This window comes from Labeo rohita, chromosome 20 (assembly GCF_022985175.1).
Source record: "Labeo rohita strain BAU-BD-2019 chromosome 20, IGBB_LRoh.1.0, whole genome shotgun sequence".
Lineage (NCBI taxonomy): Eukaryota > Metazoa > Chordata > Actinopteri > Cypriniformes > Cyprinidae > Labeo > Labeo rohita.
In genome coordinates, this window is record NC_066888.1 from 32,415,884 (window position 1) to 32,438,352 (window position 22,469).

General features: G+C 24.0%; 1 protein-coding gene across 3 annotated transcripts in view; it reads right to left on the minus strand.

Moving 5' to 3' along the window:
- Nucleotides 1-1,209: 1,209 nt before the first annotated feature.
- The window catches only part of wasf1 (WASP family member 1), an 83,076-nt gene continuing 61,816 nt past the window's right edge, over nucleotides 1,210-22,469 (minus strand). The window contains exons 6-10 of one of the 3 annotated variants that reach the window (XM_051138008.1): nucleotides 16,626-16,682; nucleotides 12,125-12,288; nucleotides 9,991-10,161; nucleotides 4,942-5,492; nucleotides 1,210-2,572 (exon numbers count right to left, since the gene is read on the minus strand). In XM_051138008.1, coding sequence (XP_050993965.1) covers nucleotides 2,415-2,572; nucleotides 4,942-5,492; nucleotides 9,991-10,161; nucleotides 12,125-12,288; nucleotides 16,626-16,682 — 1,101 coding nt within the window. In that variant the 3' untranslated portion in view covers nucleotides 1,210-2,414. Of the gene's footprint in view, nucleotides 2,573-4,941; nucleotides 5,493-9,990; nucleotides 10,165-12,124; nucleotides 12,289-16,625; nucleotides 16,683-22,469 lie in introns of all 3 variants that reach the window. The other 2 variants (XM_051138007.1, XM_051138009.1) reach the window with 2 other exon arrangements.

A 22,469-nucleotide genomic window follows, 5' to 3' on the forward strand; every position in this document is an offset into this window, starting at 1 on the left:
TTAATTTATATGAATAAAAAATTATTTATTTGAGAGAAACTGCCTGCAATTGCTGACAGGTATTTGAAAGTTAATACTTATGAATATAAAACGTATTTGACACGAAACCCATGAGATCGCTAACAAGTAGTTAAAGTGACAGTACAAAAATATGAAATGTATTTATCTGACACCAAACCCCTGCGATCGCCGACGGGTATCTCAACTGACTTTATATGAATAGAAAATGTATTTATTTGACAGAAACTGCCTGCCGTAACTGTAAAAGTTTGTGTAAATCCACATATATAATTGTAGAAATATTTATGTTTCTGTCCTCAAATTTTACTTATGAATGGACGAGCCCATAATTCAGTATCCTGTCAGAACCTTGAACATTAGTTTTTATTAATTCAAGCAAACTGTTACAGTAAACAGTTACATACGTTACACGGTATACAGTATTTTAAATCATGTTTAATCTTTGTTTCTGAATCTCTTTTTTTCCGTTTGGAACATAGAAACAGCGAATGCTGGAGAAATGCAGGCAAAAGTAGTAACAGCACAATACATTCAACTCATCAACATTTATACAAACCATAAGGCCTAAGAAAGAGAAACAATGTCCAGTCCCAACACCGACAGACAGACGACAAGCATTTCTTTTCAGCTCTTGTTCACTCACAAAGTCTCTTTTGAAATATGACCAGGTCTGTTCTCATGTTTTGGCAAACAATTTTGTTCATTTGTTCAAAAATTGAAAAATGCAATAAATTACAATTTATAGACCCCAGAAAAAAAGGGCACAATTTTTACAATGTTTTTGTTGGACCTTTATGGGAAGGTGTCAATATTTCAATAGATGAATCTCATGAAAATGTCACATTTCACCCCGAAATAAAATAAATAATTGAGAAAAAGAAAAAAGAGAAAGAAAAAAAAGATAGAAAATTAAACCCATTTTAGGACAAAATGTACATTTTATAGTTAATGTTTATATTTAAAAAATGTATGTATAATTTGGAGGAAAAATTGTTTCAAATATTATATATATATATATATATATATATAATATATATATATATATATATATATATATATATATATATATATATATATATTATTATTATTATTATTATTATTATTAATTATTATTATTATAAATCAACACATTTTTTCCTTCAAATGATCAAATATTTAGAAAAGGAAAGAAAAGAAAAGAAAATAAAATAAAATAAACAAAATCAAGGCCATTTTAGGACAAAATGTCAATTTTTAAGAGTTAATGTTTATATTTAAAAAATTTGTTTAAAATATCTTTTTATATATTATAACATACATACACAAATATATATATATATATAATATATATTTTATTTTCAAATGATAAAATATTCAGGAAAAAAAAGAAAACAGAAAATTAAGCCCATTTTAGGACAAAATGTCAATTTTTAAAGGTCAATGTTTATATTTAAAAACATTTATTTATAATTTGGAGGAAAAATGGTTTCTCTCTCTCTCTCTTTCTCTCTCTATATAAATTTTTTTTTTCCTTCAAATTATAAAATACTTAAAAAAAAAAAAAATTAAAAGGAGGAAAATTAAGCCCAACATGTCAATTTGTAGAGTTTATATTTATATTTTAAAAATGTATTTATAATTGTTTAAAATACAGTTTGATATTTATTTATTTATTTATTTTCCTTCAAATTATTAAATTGAAATTTTCTTTCTCAAATTCTCACAATTGTAGTGCACAACAAAATTTATATTTTGTACAAGACAAAATTTAAAAAATCCTAATGAGAAATAACACTTTTTTTTACTTCATTTTTTACTGTAAGGTGAAATATAACCTTAACAAGAGATTCCCTCATGCATTTTTGTAGTCTTGACACGTTATAAAAACGTTCCTTCATATTTTTTTTCCTTTCACTTTGTCCATCACAAGCACACACTGACATCAAACATCACATCTCTGAAATGGAAGAACGGTTTAGATGATATTGAAAGTATAATAAGCATCCGTCACATTCTGATATGACACATTTGATCTGCCGCATTGAGACGTTCCTGTCGTGACCAGAAGAGGCCCCTGTCGTCTCGCGCTGAACAATAACAACCAAACAACCGCTTCTGTGGTTCCTACTGAGAATTAACAACGGACGAATTCAAATGAAAGAAATATGACAGATAAAAAAACCCAACATGGTTATTTTCATTCATCAATTGCACAACAAGTGGTTAAAAAACATTAAAAGCAAAGCATTCTGGGAACATCGAATACAGTCGTCTGCAGTCCGGGTGTTTCCTGAATTGGACTGCGACTGATCGGAGAGTGTTTGTGGGAAAACTGTTATTGGGAAGAAGGTTAGCTGAGATTCCATGTGCCTCCTTCCTGAAACTCTTGATCCCGTGACGTTCGTCTTTCTCTCTTATTCCATCCAGTCGACCTCGTCAAACTCGGAGTCGTCTTCGGAGTCGCTGTACTCCACGGCGATGCGGCGCGACAGGATCGTGGCCACGTCGTTGCCCACGCGCTCGTGTTTGGCCTCTTGTTCCCGCTGCTCCTCCACTTTCCTCAGCTGGATCCCTGAGAGACACACCAAGGTAAAGATCATTAAAAATCAGAAAAGAATGACAGTATATTTACATTTACATTTATGCATTTTATAGACATTGGATTCAAGGTACATGTTTACATTTTTTCATTTCTTGCTTTTCCCTGGGAATCAAACCTATGACCTTGACGTTGCAAGCATGATTTACCATTTAACGTTATATAAGATCAACATTATAAAAGATCAATGTTTGATTTACTTTTTCGTTTTAGAGCTCACAATCATGGGATTTAGCAGAGCTACTTGGTGTTTCTTTGACTGATGCATCTTTTAAATTACATATTTTAAATTATACTCATTTATTATTTTTTGTTAATGTATTTAGAATACTTTATTAATGTTATTTTAATTGCATTAATTTGTGACTTCCATTGTTTGTTGCATTTCTATATTTTTTTAATTAATTATATATTCTAGTTGTATTTATTGCTTCCAGATATTTATTGTATTAATCATTTTTAGTAATTGTACTTTTTATTACTGTATATTAACTTTATTTTCACAATTATTATTAGTGATACTTTTATTTTTATTCTATTAATTTTATAAGTAGCGTTTTTATTGCATTAATTAATAAATATATATTATATAATTATATATATTATTAATTAGACACATTAATTAAACTAATTTATAAATTACATTACATTCACAATATAGTTATAATATTTTAGTAATGCTAATATTATATGAATTTATTACTTTTATTTATTGCATTAATAATGTTTTAATTATATATATTTACTAATTATTATATAATTATATATATATTTATTGTATTTTTATTATATATATATAATTTATGAGTTGCATATTTTACATATAAGTTGTTAAATATTTACATATTTTACTAATGCTGTTATTAATTATTCATTTATTACTTGCTTTAATCATTTGCATTAATTATATATTTTAATTATACTAATTTATTAATTACATTTATTACGTTTATGTTACATATTTAATATGTTAATTTAATTTACTGCTATTGTTGATATTTTAATTATATTGGTTTATTAATTGTGTTTCTTTTTTGCATTAATTATGATTATAAACAAACAAACAAACAAATAAAAGTTCTGGGCTGTTAATAAATAATTCATATCTGAATATATAATTTTTTCCCAATTTTTATTAGTGATACTAATTTTTAATTAGTATTAATTTAAGTAGCATTTTTAATGCATTAATAATTTATATTAATTATATAATTAACTAATTATTTATAATTAACTAATTATTAAATATATATATATATATATATATATATATATATATATATATATATATATATATATATATATATATATATCATTATAGATTTTATTAATTCTATATATGTTTTAGTTATACTAATTTATAAATTACATATTACATTACATTCACAATATAGTTATAATATTTTACTAATGCTATTATTATATATTAATTACTTTCATTTATTTATTGCATTAATAATTTGTATTGATTATATATTTTTACTGATTTGGAATTACGTATTATATAATTATAAATTATTAATAATATATATATTCATTGTACTAATTTATAAGTTGCATATTTTAAATATAAGCTAAGTTAAATATTTAAATAATGTACTAATGCTGTTATAAATTATATTAATTTATTACTTCCATTTATTTATTGCATTAATAATTTGTATTAATTATAGAGTTTCAATTCTACAATTTTTTTTAATTTGTTATCATTAAATTTGTTATAATTGTTATTATTACTGCTATAATTGTTGATATTTTAATTTTATTGGTTTATTAATTGTCTTTCTTCTTGCCTTAATTATGGAAATAAATAAATAAATAAATAAATACATGTTTTTGGCTGTTCTTAAATAATTAATATCTGAATATGTATTTTAGTCAGATAGTCAGATTTTAGCATAATATGATCTACTTGATCTTATTTTTTTTTTTCCTATTTATTTTATCTTTAGAGATTTCAGAATATTCATCAAAAAATCATTGTGAATCACAACAATAAAATATTTAATTTGGAGGAAAATAATAATAGTAAAAAAAAACAAAACTGACTGAATTCAGTATAACATACTAACATATTAAATTATATAAAGATATGACAGAAATAGTAAGAGTAGTGTGCTAGTATGCTATTCTATATTGAGCTTTCTGTGCACTCATCCCATGATGCATTGCGAATGACTTAATCAAATCAGCCATGGAAAATAATTATAGGTATTATATATAAAATACTTTTTTGTTACAAAATATGTACTGTGCAACTACTTTTAGTGTAGCTTACTTTTTAGTGTATATACATTTTTGCATGTACAAAGTAATGTAAACATGATCGAAACCCCGCCTACCTTTACGGATGGCCTCCAATAGAACGCTGCGTGCGTCGCTGATTGGCGGCAGATTGGATGGATACCTCTTGACCTCGTGCCCCGAGTGAGTGGGTGGCGACGAAACGGCTCCTGACGGGAAGGAAGGCATGTTGGGCGGGCCTGAGGATGTACAGGGGGAGGAGCTTCTGTTTCCTGGGAGGGGCAGAGGAGGAGGAGGGGGAGGAGGTGGCAACACCGTTCCATCTCCTGTGGGCAGGGTCTTGTCCTGCTGTCCGCGGGCTGGAGATGAGTGAAGGGGCGGAGCCACCGGAGGAGGGGCGGGGTGCAGGACGCCCGGGGCGATCTGGAGGGGAGCAGGGGGTGGGGGGATGGCTGGGGGCTGCTGGGAAGGTAAGGGAGGGATCGGAGGCGGGGCTGAACCACGCATTCTTGAACTTGATAGGCTGGCTGGCAGGGGAGGAGGGGGAGGGGGCAAAGGGGGAGGGGCCGGGGGCGGGGCATTGGAGTTGAGGAAGACAGGCGTGCGAGCCGGAGACTGCGTGACGCTGTCCGAGAAACCTGAGCTGGAGCTGCGAGACAGAAAGGAAGACGTAAGCGATCTTAAAATAATCTCACAATGTAAATATCTCACAATCACCAATTAGAACGTCTTTTTAATTGTATTTCAGTATTAAAAGGTTTGATAAAATAATTCAGTTAAAAAAAAGGTAATTTTACTAAATATTTGTTTGCTACATATTTTTATGCTCGTTTAACTATTTGATTAGGATGTTGTTAGCTTGCAAACATGCTATTATCAAACTGTATAGTATTATATATTTAAATTGTATTGATTTATTAATTGTATTGAATTATTGCATAAATATTTTTTATTTTATAGATTATATATTTTAATTTTTTAAATAAATTTTAATGCAAATTAATTAATTTATTAATAAATTATATATTTCAATTATATTGATTTATTAATTGCATAAATAATTTGTATTGATGTATTTTAAGTATACTGATTTATTAACTTCATGTTTTTATTATATTCAATTACTTATTCTAGACTCAATTTATTCTAATTAAATGTATTTTATTTATTACATTTTTATTAATTTATTTTTATTATATGTATTTTAATTATATTTATAATTATATTTTAATTTATTAATTACATTTAAAATTTTGCATTAATTATATATTTCAATTACATTGATTTATTAATTGCGTAAATATTTTGTATTATGTATTTTAGGTAGACTGATTTATTGATTTCATGTATTTATTATATTCGATTAATTATTCTATACTCAGTTTATTATAATTCAATTTATTGTATTAATTACGTTTTTAATTATATTCATTTATTTTTATTATTTGTGTTTTAATTATATTTTTAATTAAATAATGCTATTTTAATTTATTAATTACACTTATTTGACAATTTGTATTAATTATATATTTCAATTATATTGATTTGTTAATTGCATAAATATTTTTGTATTAATTATGTATTTTAAGTATACTGATTTATTAACTTCATGTATTTATTATATTTAATTAATTATTCTATACTCAGCTTATTATAATTCAATTTATTGTATTAATCACATTTTAATTATATGAATTAATTTTTATTATATGTATTTTAATTATATTTTAATTATTTAATTATATTTTAATTTATTACTTACATTTATTAAATTAATTAATTAATTAATTATTTAAATTTTACTAATTTATTCACTGAAATATTTTTGTATTATGTATTTTAAGTATACTGAATTATTAACTTAATGTATTTATTATTACTTAATTTATTATAATTTTATTACATTAATTTATTAATGAATTTTTTCATGAAAATCGAATTCAATTGTTCATAAAAAATGTCCCACTTTTTTAGTGGCCTTGGTTCCTGAAGTATTTTTTAATCCCAAAGTGATTTAAAAAAAAAAAAAAAAAAAAAATATATATATATATATATATATATATATATATATATATATATATATATATATATATATATATATATATATATTATATTTGAATTATATTGACTCATTAATTTAATTTATTTAATTTTTGTATCACATTTTTGAATTGTACATTTGTTTATACATTTTTAATTACACTAATTTAGTAATTTCCTTAAAGGCATTAATTTATTACATTTATAATTTCTCATTAATTACATATTTGAATTATATTGATTTATTAATTGCATTTATTTATTGCATTAATAATGTTTGGTAATTATATTTTTATTATATACATTTAAATTATTATTTAAAAAATAAAACGTGATTAAGTAATAATTTGTGCATATGGCTTCAACAAAAACAGCAACCTTGTGGCTTCAACTAAGTCTATATTTAAAGGTAAATGTTAATGTTAAAAATCGTTTCCATTATGGAGAAACTGAACAGTATTTTTACTCGTAGAACAGACAAGCAGCGTTTCAGTCTTAGTGTGCACTGTGCTGGAACAGAGCGATAGTGTTTCGTTGTTCGGCTGTGTAAATGTTGCTCTTTGATTACATTATTGATTTGTGTGTATCTTACTGACTCAGACTCCATGTTTGTTTATGAGTTTTTACAAAACAGCCTCAGTAACGTTATTGAGTGAACCTGAAGCTTCAGCAGAACAACACATCCGTCCTGTAGTACAGACTATAAACACAGAGAGAGCGAGTGAGGTGAAGGCACTAACTCACACTGGAGTGCATTGTGGGTAAACGTTCACAGTAAATAAACACACACTTATGGTCACAAAACGCCTCAAAATGCCTTGTCGCTGGCTGTATCTGATGTTTGTCTGCTGTGCTCGTTCGTATTAATGCACAAAACTCACAATTTCCCAAATCAGCTGGTCAGCTGCGGTGGAGCTTCATAGAGGATGAATTTTCATAATCGTAAAAGATTACAGTAATTATAATATCTTTATATATTTTCACAAACATTAAATTCTAAACACTAAAGATTAAAAATGTTTAAATACTTTTTTATGGATTACTATTTTAATAACACTTACAATAATTAATATGATACAAAGTTTAATTGCAATGATTAAATGCTATCTAAATATATTTTTTACAATTATTAAAGCTACTAAAGATAAAAAAAATATTTATTTATTTAATAATATATTTTTATATATTTATAAATATGTAATATTATTATTTTATTATTATTATTTGATTAATAATTATAATAATTATTATGATACAGCTTGTAGTGGCAATGATTAAAATGCTATCTAAATATATTTTTTTATATTTTGAAATATTAAAGCTACAGATATTTTTTATTATTGATAAAAAATGAATGAACAATATTTGTACAAATATTTAATAACTATATTTGTATTATATTTAAATATGTATTTAACATAATATTATTATATTCATGTTTATTTAATTAATATTTGTATGTTCTTAATATGTAATATTAATTATTTTATTAATAATTATAATAATTGTTATGGTGCAACTTTTAATGGCAATGATTAAAATGCTATAGAAATATATTTTTTATATTTTAAAATATTACAGCTACAGTAAATAAATACTAAAGATAAAAAAGATTTTTATTATTGATAAAAAGTAATGAACAATATTTTTACAAATACTTAAAAACAATATTTTACAAATATTTAGTTAACATAATATATTATTATTATTATATTCATGTTTATTTAAATAATGACAAATATTTTACAAATATTTAACATAATGTTGTTATTATTATTATTCATATTTATTTAATTAATATTTATATTTTCTTAAATATGTAATATTACTTATTTTATTAATAATTATGATACAACTTTTAATGGCAATGATTAAAATGCTATCTAAATATATATTTTTATATTTTGAAATATTAAAGCTACAGTAAATACTAAAGATAAACAGATTTTTATTATTGATACAAAATTAATGAACAATATTTTTTACAAATATTTAATAACAATATTTTACAAATATTTATTTGACATAATATTATTATATTCATATTTATTTAATTAATATTTATATGTTTTTAAATATGTAATATTAATTATTTTATTAATAATTATAATAATTATTATGATACAGCTTTTAATGGCAATGATTAAAATGCTATCTAAACATATATGTTTTAATATTTTGAAATATTAAAGCTACAGTTAATACTTAAGATAAAAAAGACTTTTATCATTGATAAAAAAATTAATGATCAATATTTTCTTTTTACAAATATACAATAAACAATATTTTACAAATATTTATTTAACATAATATTGTTATCATTATATTCATATTTATTTAATTAATATTTATAGATTTATAAATATTTAATATAAATTATTTTATTCATAATATATAATATAGAATTATTATTATTATTACACAGCTTTTAATGGCAAACATTAAATTCACAGTATACAGTAAATTCTTTTTGATAGTTTACTATTTTAATAATAATTACAATTAATATGGTACAATATTTAAATTGCAATAATTCAAATACTATCTAAATATATGTTTTATATTTTAAAATATTAAAGCTACAGTAAATACTAAAGATAAAAAAGATTTTTATTATTGCTAAAACAAAATAATAAACAATATTCTACAAATATTTAATAGACAATATTTAAAAAAATATTTAATTAACATCATATTATATATTCATTTTTACTTAATAAATATTGATATATTCATAACTATTTTTTAAAATAATAATTATAATAATTATTATGATACAGCTTTTAATGGGAATGATTAAAATGCTTAATCTTAATATATTTTCACAAATATTAAAGCTACAGTAAATACTATAGATAGAAAAGATAAAAAGATAGATACAAATTAATTAACAATATTTTGCAAATATTTAATAAACAATATTTAAAAAATATTTAATTACCATCATTATATATTCATCTTTGCAAATATTTGCAAATACTAAAGCTACAGTAAAAAATCAAATAAAAATGAGATATTGTGATTATAGATGATTAGATGTCATGTAGAAGTGTGTGTTTGATATTCGTGTGGTTTAAGTGTGTGTGTGTGTGTGTGTGTGTGTGTACCTGATAACGGAGGCTGGTTTGGCGTCGGGCGGGTACGTGGGCGGTGGCGGCGGCGGCTCATGCGGGCGGCCGTAGGTTCGTTCTCCCGTCCGGTTCAGGAGTTCGTTCATCTGAGAGTACGGCAGCGCGGCCAGAGAGAACGGCCCGTCCAGCTGATCGATGTACATTTGCCTACTGAGGGACAGAGAGACGCTCATCAACATGCAGGAAATACATCCTCAAACACAGACCGACTTTTATTCATTTTCATCGGTTTAAAATATGTCTATATACTTCTACAAGAAAATGAGAAATAAGGTTTTAGCAACTATGGGAAATATTTTTAGTTTATTTCAACTAAGTAATTTTTTAATATTTATATTTATATTATTACATTATTTTTTTAATATTATGTTTCACTCACGTTTATTTTGTTTTAATTTAATTTTAATTTTATTTTAATACAGTTTGTTTTATTTTAGATTTAGTTAACAATTATAGCACAGACATGTTTTTTATATAATTTTTTACAATTATATTTAATTTATTTATTAACGTAAATGATTTAATCATTTAATTAGTGTAAATGTATTTAATATTTTCTATTTAATATATTCTATTTATTTAATATACATATAATTTAATATAAATAAATTTTCTGTTTTATTAATCTATGTTACATAATTTTTTAAATAAACTAGCATATGTGCGTCATTTTTGTATCACTGGTTATTAGTTTTTACATAAATGTAGTTTTTTTTATTTTTATGTTGTTTTTTTTGTCATTTTTATTGTTTTAAAATATGCTTATATAATTCTACAAGAAAATGAGAAATAAGTTTTTGGCAACTATGAGACATAATTTTTATTTTATTTTAACTAATTAAGTTACATTTTTTTATACATGTATATATTTTCTTTTTAATATTACAGTTGACGTTTATTTAATTTTAATTTTATTTTAATATGATTTTTGTTTTTTGATTTTAGATTTAGTTAACAGTAATAACACTGACATGTTTTTATATGAATTTTTAAAATTATATTTAATTTATTTATTTGTGCAAATGATTTAATATTTTAATTAATGTAAATTTATTTAATATAATATTTTTTTCTGTTTTATTAATCTGTTATTATATATTCTATTAATTTAATATATTCTATTTATATATTTTATACACTTTTTATTTTAGATTTAGTTAATTATTACAGTGACATGTTTTTTATATAATTTTTAAAAATTATATTTCATTTATTTATTCATGTAAATGATTTAATCCCTTAATTAATGTTAATTAATTTAATATTTTCTATTTAATATATTCTATTTATTATAATTTTTTTCTATTTTATTAATCTGATATTATATATTCTATTTATTTAATGTATTCTATTTATATATTTCATACAATTAATTCCTAACATTAAAAGAAATTGAATAGTATCTATTTATTTAATGTTTTCTATTTATATATTTTATATATATTTTTTTGTTATTATTTTAGATTTATTTATTACACTGACTTGATTTTTATATATTTTTTAAAAATGATATTTAATTTATTCATTCATGTAAATGATATAATCATTTAATTAATGTACATTTATTTAAGATTTTCTATTTACAGCAGTTTTAATTCAGTTACTTAATTCAATTACTAAGAATAATCATAATTGGCTTTTTTTAAATTAAGTGATCTCTGTGTGAACCGTTCGTTTTCTCTGAGGAATTATTCATTTATTTGATTTTTTCTGTCTGAATTTTGCTCCCAAAAAGTTTTTTACATATTCTGCTTTTCTCTTAAATTATTTTATTTTATTTTATTTTATTTTATTTTATTTTATTTTATTGTGTTTTTTGCCCATTTGTATCAGTTTTAATTGTTCCAAAATTTGTCTAGGTAATGTCAAATAAAAAATAAGTAATTTCTTTTATTTCAATTTCATGTTTGTTTTATTTCTGTAAGTATCTATTTGTTTTTATTTTAGTTTTAGTTAACAATTATGACACTGACATGATTTTTAATCCAGCTCTAATCCAATTATTACCAAGCTTAACTGTAATTGTGGCATTTTAGAAATGAATTGATCTCTATTCGCGCCATCTCTTTCTGAGATATTTATTTATTTATTTATTTTTCCAGAAACGCACCTGTGTTCGTGATAGGCTGCCGATCCGTTGGTGTCTTTGTGTTTGTCGTCGGCGTCGTCCTCGGCGAGCTCCGCCCCCAGCGCCATCTTCTGCCACTCCTTCCTGCGGTCGTGAGGCGCCCGCGGCACCTTCTCCGGGTCGTGAGGACGATCGATGTTCTTCAGCTGGACGGACACACAGACAGAAGGACAGACGGAGCCTGTTAGTCTGATCTCCAGCAGGTAAAACACTCAGACTGTCTCTATAGTGAAGCAGAAGCAGGTTTAGCAGCCCATGAAAAACAAACCAGCTCTGTTTGTCCATGTGTTCATATTTCACTCATTAGATCTGAGATATCAGGAGTTATATGAACATTATCACACAAACACACTCACACATAAAACCTGTCACAGGATGTAGAACCGAATCTGACAAAAACTATTAGAAAATGTGATATTTTACCCTATATATGTATATACTGTGTGTGTGTGTGTGCATTCATTTTTTTTTTATTTTATCATTATTTTTTTCTGTTTAGTTTTATAGTTGTTTTTGCCATTTTAATATTTATTTTATATTTTTTTATTTTTATTTTATTATATTTCTTATCTAATTTATTTTACACCCAATTTTTTTTTTGCCCCTTTTTTTCAGTTAATTACAGCGTCCACAGCATTCAGAACACTGAATATTGAATCAGATAATTTGATTAAAAATGCCTGTGATATTTTACACCAAATTAATAATTGCATATATTTATTTTTTATTTTTCCCAACATTAAAATAAATTATTTTTATATATGCAATAAATATATATATATATATATATATATATATTTTATATGTGTGTACGCATGCATTTTTTTCATTTTGTCATTATTTTTTCCATTTAGTTTTATAGTCGTTTTTTTTTCCATTTTAATATTTATTGTTGTATTTTTTATTTTTATTTTATTACATTTTTCATACAATGTATTTTACCCCCAAATTTAATAAAAAAAAAAAAAGTGCCCTTTTTCCAGTTAATTACAGCATCCACAGCATTCAGAACACTGAATATTGAATCGGATAATTTGATTAAATGCCTGTGATATTTTACACCAAATTAATAATTGCATATAGTTTAGTTTAGTTTTGTTTTTGTAATTTTTATTTATTTTTTTATTTTTCCCAACATTAAAATAAATTATTTATATATATGCAGTGATTAAAAAATTAAATTGTGGGGTAAAATAAATGTATAAATTTATAAAACAAAAACTGACAAAAAGTATTAGAAAATGTGATATTTTACCCTATATATGCATATATGTGTGTGTGTGCATGCAATTTTTTTTAATTTTGTCATTATTTTTATTGTTTAGTTTTGTAGTCGTTTTTGGCATTTTAATATTTATTGTTATATTTTTTTATTTTATGATATTATATTTTTCATCCCATTTATTTTACCCACAAATTTAATTACATTTTTTTTTTTTTGCCTTTTTTTCAGGTAATTACAGCATCCACAGCATTCAGAACACTGAACTGTGAATTGGATAATTTGATTAAAAATGCCTGTTATATATATATATATATATATATATATATTTTATATATATATATATACATCCAATTTATTTTATTATTATTATAATTATTTTTCAGTTAATTACAGCATCCACAGCATTCAGAACACTGAATATTGAATCGGATATGCCTGTGATATTTAATTGCATATAGTTTAGTTTAGTTTTGTTTTTGTAATTTTTATTTATTTTTTTATTTTCCCAACATTAAAATAAATTATTTATATATATGCAGTGATTAAAAAATTAAATTGTGGGGTTAAATGTATTTTATAAAACAAAAACTGACAAAAAGTTTAAAAATGTGATATTTTATAATGCATATATTTTTGTGCATGCAGTCATTATTTTTATTGTTTAGTTTTGTAGTCATTTTAATATTTATTGTTATATTTTTTTTATTTTATGATATTATATTTTTCATCCCATTTATTTTACCCACAAATTTAATTACATTTTTTTTTTTTTGCCTTTTTTCAGGTAATTACAGCATCAATATTGAATCGCTTTGATTAAATGCCTGTGATATTTTTACACCAAATTAATAATTGCATATAGTTTAGTTTAGTTTTGTTTTTGTAATTTTTATTTATTTTTTTATTTTTCATTAAAAATTTTGTCAATTGTTTATATATTTTTATTTTTTTATTTTATTTTACCTAACATTAAAAGAAATTATATATATATATAAAAATATATTTTATATAATAATTGCATATATTTTTATTTTTTTTATTTTTCCTAACATTAAAAGAAATTATATATATATATATATATATATATATATATACATCCAATTTATTTTACCGCCAAATTTAATTATTATTATAATTATTTTTCAGTTAATTACAGCATCCACAGCATTCAGAACACTTTTTGTATATATATAAATAAATAAAATAAATGTATAAAATCAACAATGTATATGTATGTGTGTTTTTGTGTTGATTTTAGGGGTGAAGTGTGAGCGGGTTGAGGAGTTTCTAGCTGCCGTATCATTTTTTTAAGGTATGAAAACAAATTATTTTCACACTTAGTCCTGATTCACACTGAATGTGTGATTCAGAGCGACGGTGAAATCAATCACAGCAGAGCAACACACAAACACACACGTGGAAAAGCTTGACAGGTCAGACAGACAGGAAACAAACAAATCGGGATGGCTTGTGTTTATATGTTTGACTTTAGACCAAATTAAACTGTTGAACAGAATTTATAAGAGAAATCAGCCAAACCAAACGCACACGTGTGTCGCTGAGATCTCTGACGCATCATCTGGAAAACACTGCATTTTATTAACATTGCATTATTTTATTAACTAAAGCTAAAACCTTGAAAAATATTTTTGTTACTTAAAAAAAAGAAGTTATATATAGAAACTAAATTAACTAAAACTGAAATAGAAATTGAAATTATATAGACATTTAAAAAATAATAATTAAAATTACAAAAAATTCTAAAATGAACTAAATTTTAAATAGAAAATATAAAAATAATCATATGCAAATACATAGTAAAATTACTAAAACTTTAACTAAGGTGAAAATGACAAATATAAAAAATATTTTAAATTAATATAAAAAATATATATTTATATTTTAAATGTATTTATGTAGAAATAAATAAATGTAAATAAAAAAGGCAAAAAGCAAAATGAAAATGGAAAATATAAAAATTTGAAATAACAAAAATACAACTAAAATGCTAAAATTTTAACATTAAAATAGAACTATTTTAAAGTATTTAATTATACAACTAAACACAACAAAACATAAATAAATTATTAAAACTATAACTAAAATTTAAATGGAAATGGAAAATATAAAAATGTAAATTTAAATTTATAAAAAATTTAAAATTAATAACAACTAATTTACAAAACATTTAACTAAACTAAAAATGAAAATATAAAAATTAAAATGGCAAAACAACTAAATTACTAACAATGAAAATGAAAATTTCTAATTAAAAACTGTAATATTATCTCAAAATATAATATAAAAAATATAAAAAAATGGAAAATATAAAATGTATATGTATATATTATATGGAAAATATAAAATATTATATATGGAAAATATTATATGGAAAATATAAAAAATACAATTAAAATGGTAAAAACAACTAAATTACTAAAAAATGAAAATGAAAATTAAAAAATTAAAACTACTTTAAAATTTAAATAAAATCTATAATATTATCTTAAAATATAATATAACAAATGTAAAATATAAAATGTGTATGTATATAAATTATATGAAAAATATAAAATATTATATATGGAAAATATTATATTATATGGAAAATATAAAAAATAAAATTAAAATGGTAAAAACAACTAAATTACTAAAATATGAAAATGCAAATTTTAAAATTAAAACTACTTCAAAATATTTTTAAAAATCTATAATATTATCTCAAAATATAATATAAAAAATGGAAAAAATGGAAAATATAACATGGAAAATATAAAATGTATATGTATATATATTATATGGAAAATATAAAATATTATATATGGAAAATATTATATTATACGGAAAATATAAAAAATTAAATTAAAATGGTAAAAACAACTAAATTACTAAAAAATGAAAATTAAATAAAAAAGAAAATAATAAAATCTAAAATTAAAACTACTTTAAAATATTAATAAAATACTATATATGGAAAATATTATATTATATTAAAAATATAAAAAATAAAATTAAAATGGCAAAAACAACTATATTACTAAAAATGTAAATTAAATAAAAAAGAAAATAATAAAATCTATAATATTATCTCAAATATAATTGAATCAATCATCAGCTGATTGTCCAGATGAAGCGTCGGCGTCTCGGCGGCGTGTGCGTCGTACGGGTGATTGTTTGGTTCCTTGTGCGCGTCAGAATGAAGCGTCGGAGCGAGTGATCGTACGGCAGATTGAAGCGTGTTCTCTGATGTTCACATACCTGCACTGGAAGGTCTAGATATTTATAGACCTGATCATACATGTGGGGATCCTGCAACTACAAAACAAAATGACAAAAGAAGAACCAAGGGCACAATTTAACACAGCGTAACACAATAGAGGCAAACACAAAGAACTGCAATGAATGACAGTCCAGAAACATATCTAGAAAACACACACATGAAAAATAACAAATAAAAAGCCAAATAGAGATGCACAATATAGCACTGACCATACTGGTATCGGCTGATTACTAGCATTTTGGAAAAATAATATAAAATTTGTCAGTTAAATGAAAAATAATTGATCTGAATTGATTGATATTTCTTTCCAAAAATACATTTTGTCTGTTAACTGTTAAATAAAAATAAATAAATAAATAAAAATAAAATAAATATTTTTTTTAAAAAGTAAATGAAATTAGAATTGCCAAAAAACAATGGTTTTATATATATATATATATATATATATATATTTTTTTTTTTTTTTTTAATTTAAAAAATAATTGTTGTAAAAAGCACTACATTGCGAAAAGTTTAAGTAAAATTAAAATGAAAATGGTAGATATAAAAATTTGAAGTAGCAAAAAACAACTAAAATGCTAAAACTTTAACATTGAAATAATTTTTAATTATTTAATTACACAACTAAACAACAAAAACACAAATAAATTATTACAAATATATATACATGTGTGTGTGTGTGTGTGTGTCTTTAAAAAATAATTCTTGTAAAAAACACTAAATTGCAAAAAAGTTTAAGTAAATTTAAAATGAAAATGGAAAAAATAAAAAACAACTAAACTAAAAAATGAATTTAAATGATTTTAAAATAATAGTTGAAAAATTTATATTATATTATTTATACACACAAACACACACACACACACACAATGTAAATAAACAATTTTGATACCTTTTTCTATTTAGAAAAATTGAAAATAAACAATTTTTGCATATATTGTAAAAAAAAATAATGATTTTAAAATTAATACATGCACACAATGTAAATAAACAAATATTGCTATATATATTTCTTGTAAAAAGCACCAAACTGCAAAAAATTTAAGTAAAATTAAAATAAAAAATTTGAAATAGCAAAAAATAACTAAAATGTTAAAACTTTAAGATTAAAACAGAACAATTTTAAATGATTTAATTACACAACTAAACACAACAAAAACACAACTACATTATTACAACTACAACTAAAATGTAAATAAAAATGGAAAATATAAAAAATAAAATCAAACACACACAATGTAAATAAACAATTTTGATGCCTTTTTCTATTTTGAAATATAGTAAATAAACAATTTTGGCATATATTGTAACAATGATTATAACAACGTAAATAAACAAATATTGCTATATATATATATATGTGTGTGTGTGTGTACGTGTGTTTAAAAAGTAATTTTAAAAATAACAGACAAAATGTATACAATTTCTCTTCTGTTCTGCTTTTTTCCATTTGAATATGAAATATGATTCAGAAATTTCTTTAAAAAGTAAATCTATCAGTAATGAGTGATATCAGTATTGGTGAGATGCTGTATATTGGTGCATCAGATGAGTGTGAAACACAGTTGTGATTGTTGCGTCAGTCGTGCGGCTGCAACGTCTGAAACGATCCTGCTGTCACAGACACATATTTGACACGTTAGAACGACGTGAACACGAAACATCCGACGGAGAGACACACATAACACTCATGAACACATGCACATGCTGTGTGGATGTGTGTTAAGATGTTCATGTCTTTCTTCAGTTTCTTCTCTCCATATAATGGACTTCAATGGTGCCTGCGAGTTTGAACTTCCTAAATGCAGTTTAAAAGGGCTCTAAATGATCCCAGCTAAAGAAGAAGGGTCTTATCTAACAAAACGATCGGTTATTTTGTAAAAAAAAAATTGCAATTTATATACTTTTTAACCTCAAATGCTTATCTTGTCTAGCTCTGCGCAAACTCTGTGTATTCCAGTTCATGACAGTTAGGGTACGTCTAAAAACTCCATTAATGCTTTATTTTGTATTTTATTTTAATATTTTTAATATTTAAAAAAATCTTTTAATATGTAATATTTTATTTTAATATTTTAATATGTTTCATATTTTATTTATTTTTTTATTTAGTTGTTTTTATGATTATTATTAATAAAATATTTGTATACAATTTATACTTACAATTACCATAGTCATTGTTTATTTTTTAAATATGTTTAGCATTTTTAATATTTTAACAATTTTTTATATTTTATAATAATCATATCACTGCTGTAATATTTCATTGTAAAAAAAAAAAAAAAAAAAAAAAAAAAATATATATATATATATATATATCAAAATCTAATAATAATAATATTTTTACTTTTATTTTGATGGAAAACTACCGGAAATCATTTTCTCCTCCAACTTCAAAATCATCCTACATCGCTGTAGAACTGCCGACCCAGTGTTTACAAAGTGAAAATGCAAAGATCAAACGCACTTTACAAAAAAAAGATAAAACAGCGATGCAGGACGATTTTGAAGTTGGAAAAGAAAATGAGATGGGAGTTTTTAGACGTACCCTAACTGTCATGAACTGGAATGCACAAGAGTTCACGCAGAGCTAGACAAGATGAGCGTTTGACGTTAAAAAATAACCAATTGTTTTGCTAGACAAGCCTTTTTAAACTGCATTTTGGAAGTTCAAACTCGCAGGCACCATTGAAGTCCACTATGTGGAGAGAAATCCTGAAATGTTTTCCTCAAAAAACATAATTTCTTCCCAGCTGAAGACAGAAAGACATAAACATCTTGGATGACACATGATGATGGGGTGAGTAAATTATCTGTACGTTTTTGTTCTGGAAGTGAACTTCTCCTTTAAGGTGACGTTAAAATGTTAAAACACCGTTTATAGTAAATGTGGAAGCCGCGTTTATATAATGTAGACAGTAAAATTTTAATTTCACACATTCAACACGATGCTCCTAAAATGTTACATTTGTAACATACATGTTTTCAGGAATGTTGTGTTAATATTTAAATAACATTCTTATAATGTTACAAATCAAACTTCAAAGACAAAATTGTTTGTCAAAGTTGTAAATAAAAAAAATAAAAAAAACGTTACTGGAGTATGTTGTAGAAGAAAATACCTTTTTCATTTAATCCTAATGTTTTTTTCTAACCATGTGAGTTTGTGTGTACAAACACACACATACACACAAACACACAAACACACACACACTTTATTGAGCTAATTACTATTATTTTAGTTTTATCAGGCACACTAAAACAACAAATGAAGTCTGATGTCAAACCCTGTGTGAGTGTTCGTCCTCCCTGCTCTCTCGTCCCGTCATCATTCACTTACTGAACCGCCGACATCAGCACTCTGTGTGTGTGTGTGTGTTTGTTTGAGCTGAACTGAGCTGATGGTTGTAACTCAATTGTGTTCATCTGTTTTGTCTTTCATTCACTCCGACAGTTTAGAAATGATCCAAAGATTCCTTGATGTGTTACACGTCTGAAAATCTCCACTTACAAAAAGTATAATGATCGGTGAGTCATGACAACATTGATTTTTCAGATATGAATGCCTGACCATTAATGCTTTATTTTGTATTTAATTTTAATATTTAATATTTTATTTTAATATTTTTAATATTTTATTTTAATATTTATTTACAGTCAGAATTGCGAGCTAAAGTCAGAATTGTGAGATATAAACTCAGAATTGCGATATAAAGTCTGTGAAAAGCTGTGAAATGCCTGATCATTAATGCTTTATTTTGTATTTTATTTTAATATTTTTAATATTTAAAAAAATCTTTTAATATTTAATATTTTATTTTAATATTTTAATATGTTTCATATTTTATTTATTTTTTTATTTAGTTGTTTTTATGATTATTATTAATAAAATATTTGTATACAATTTATACTTATAATTACCATAGTCATTGTTTATTTTTTAAATATGTTTAGCATTTTTAATATTTTAACAATTTTTTATATTTTATAATAATCATATCACTGCTGTAATATTTCATTGTAAAAAAAAAAAAAAAAAAAAAAAAATATATATATATGTGTGTGTATATATATATATATATATATATATATATATATGTATATATCAAAATCTAATAATAATAATATTTTTACTTTTATTTTGATGGAAAACTACCGGAAACCAGTGCTGTGAAATGCCTGACTATTAATGCTGTATATTATTTAATTAAAATTAATTAAAATTATTTTTTATTTTATTTATTATTTTATTATACTTAAATCAGTCTGACACCTGACATTGGTGTTGGTGTAGTTGAATCTCTCAGTCTGCATATCAATGCATCTATTATTGTCCTCACACTCAGTTCTGAGTGTGTTAAAGATGGCATCGCCATGGTAACGGAGTGGGAAATTGGCATCATCACTGGCACTGGATCCCACAAACCGGCCGACGACTGCTGTCTGTTAGACACTTCATGGTGGATTTCATGTATTTGTGTCAGATGTTTCTCCTAAAATTCCTTGGTAGAAATTGTTTAAAGAGCTCTTATATGATTATTTTTTTTTATTTTATTTTTTTTTAACTTGTACTTGTACTTGTAAGTTAATGTGTATGGAAGCTTGTTTCCACCACGGAATAAAAAATAAAAAATAAAAAAGGTAATTACGACTTATCCATTAACTCAGAATTGGGAGATATAAATCCAGAATTGCAAGAAAAAAAACTTTTAATTGTGAGATATAAACTCAGAATTGCGATGTAAACTTAGAAATGCGAGATACAGAACAATCTCTAACTCAGAATTGCAAGACATTATCTCAAATTCAGAATCTCAATCTCAGAATGAGATATAAAATCAGAATTGCAAGATATAAAGTCAGAATTACGGTATAAACTCAGAATTGCGGTATAAACTGAGAATTGCGAGATATAGTCAGAATTGCAATATAAAGTCAGAATTGAGACTATAAAACTCAGAATTGCGATATAAAACTCAGAATTGCGATATAAAGTCAGAATTGTGATATAAAACTCAGAATTGCGATATAAAGTCAGAATTGTGATATAAAGTCAGAATTGTGGTATAAACTGAGAATTGCGAGATATAATCAGAATTGTAATATAAAGTCAGAATTGAGATATAAAACTCAGAATTGCGATATAAAATCAGAATTGTGATATAAAACTGAGAATTGCGATATATAAAGTCAGAATTGTGATATAAAACTCAGAATTGCGATATAAAGTCAGAATTGTGATATAAAGTCAGAATTGTGGTATAAACTGAGAATTGCGAGATAAAGTCAGAATTGTAATAGATATAAAGTCAGAATTGAGATATAAAACTCAGAATTGCGATATAAAATCAGAATTGTGATATAAAACTGAGAATTGCAATATAAAGTCAGAATTGTGATATAAAACTCAGAATTGCGATATAAAGTCAGAATTGTGATATAAAACTCAGAATTGTAATATAAACTCAGAATTGCGATATAAAGTCAGAATTGTGATATAAAACTCAGAATTGTGATATAAAACTCAGAATTGCGATATAAAGTCAGAATTGTGGTATAAACTGAGAATTGCGAGATATAAAGTCAGAATTGCGATATAAAGTCAGAATTGAGATATAAAACTCAGAATTGTAATATAAAGTCAGAATTGTGATATAAAACTCAGAATTGCGATATAAAGTCAGAATTGCGATATAAAGTCAGAATTGCGATATAAAGTCAGAATTGCAAGATAAAAAGTCAGAATTGCAAGATAAAATCTGAATTGTGAAATAAATTCAGAATGGCAAGAAAAAACATCAAGAATTTTGAGTTTACATCTC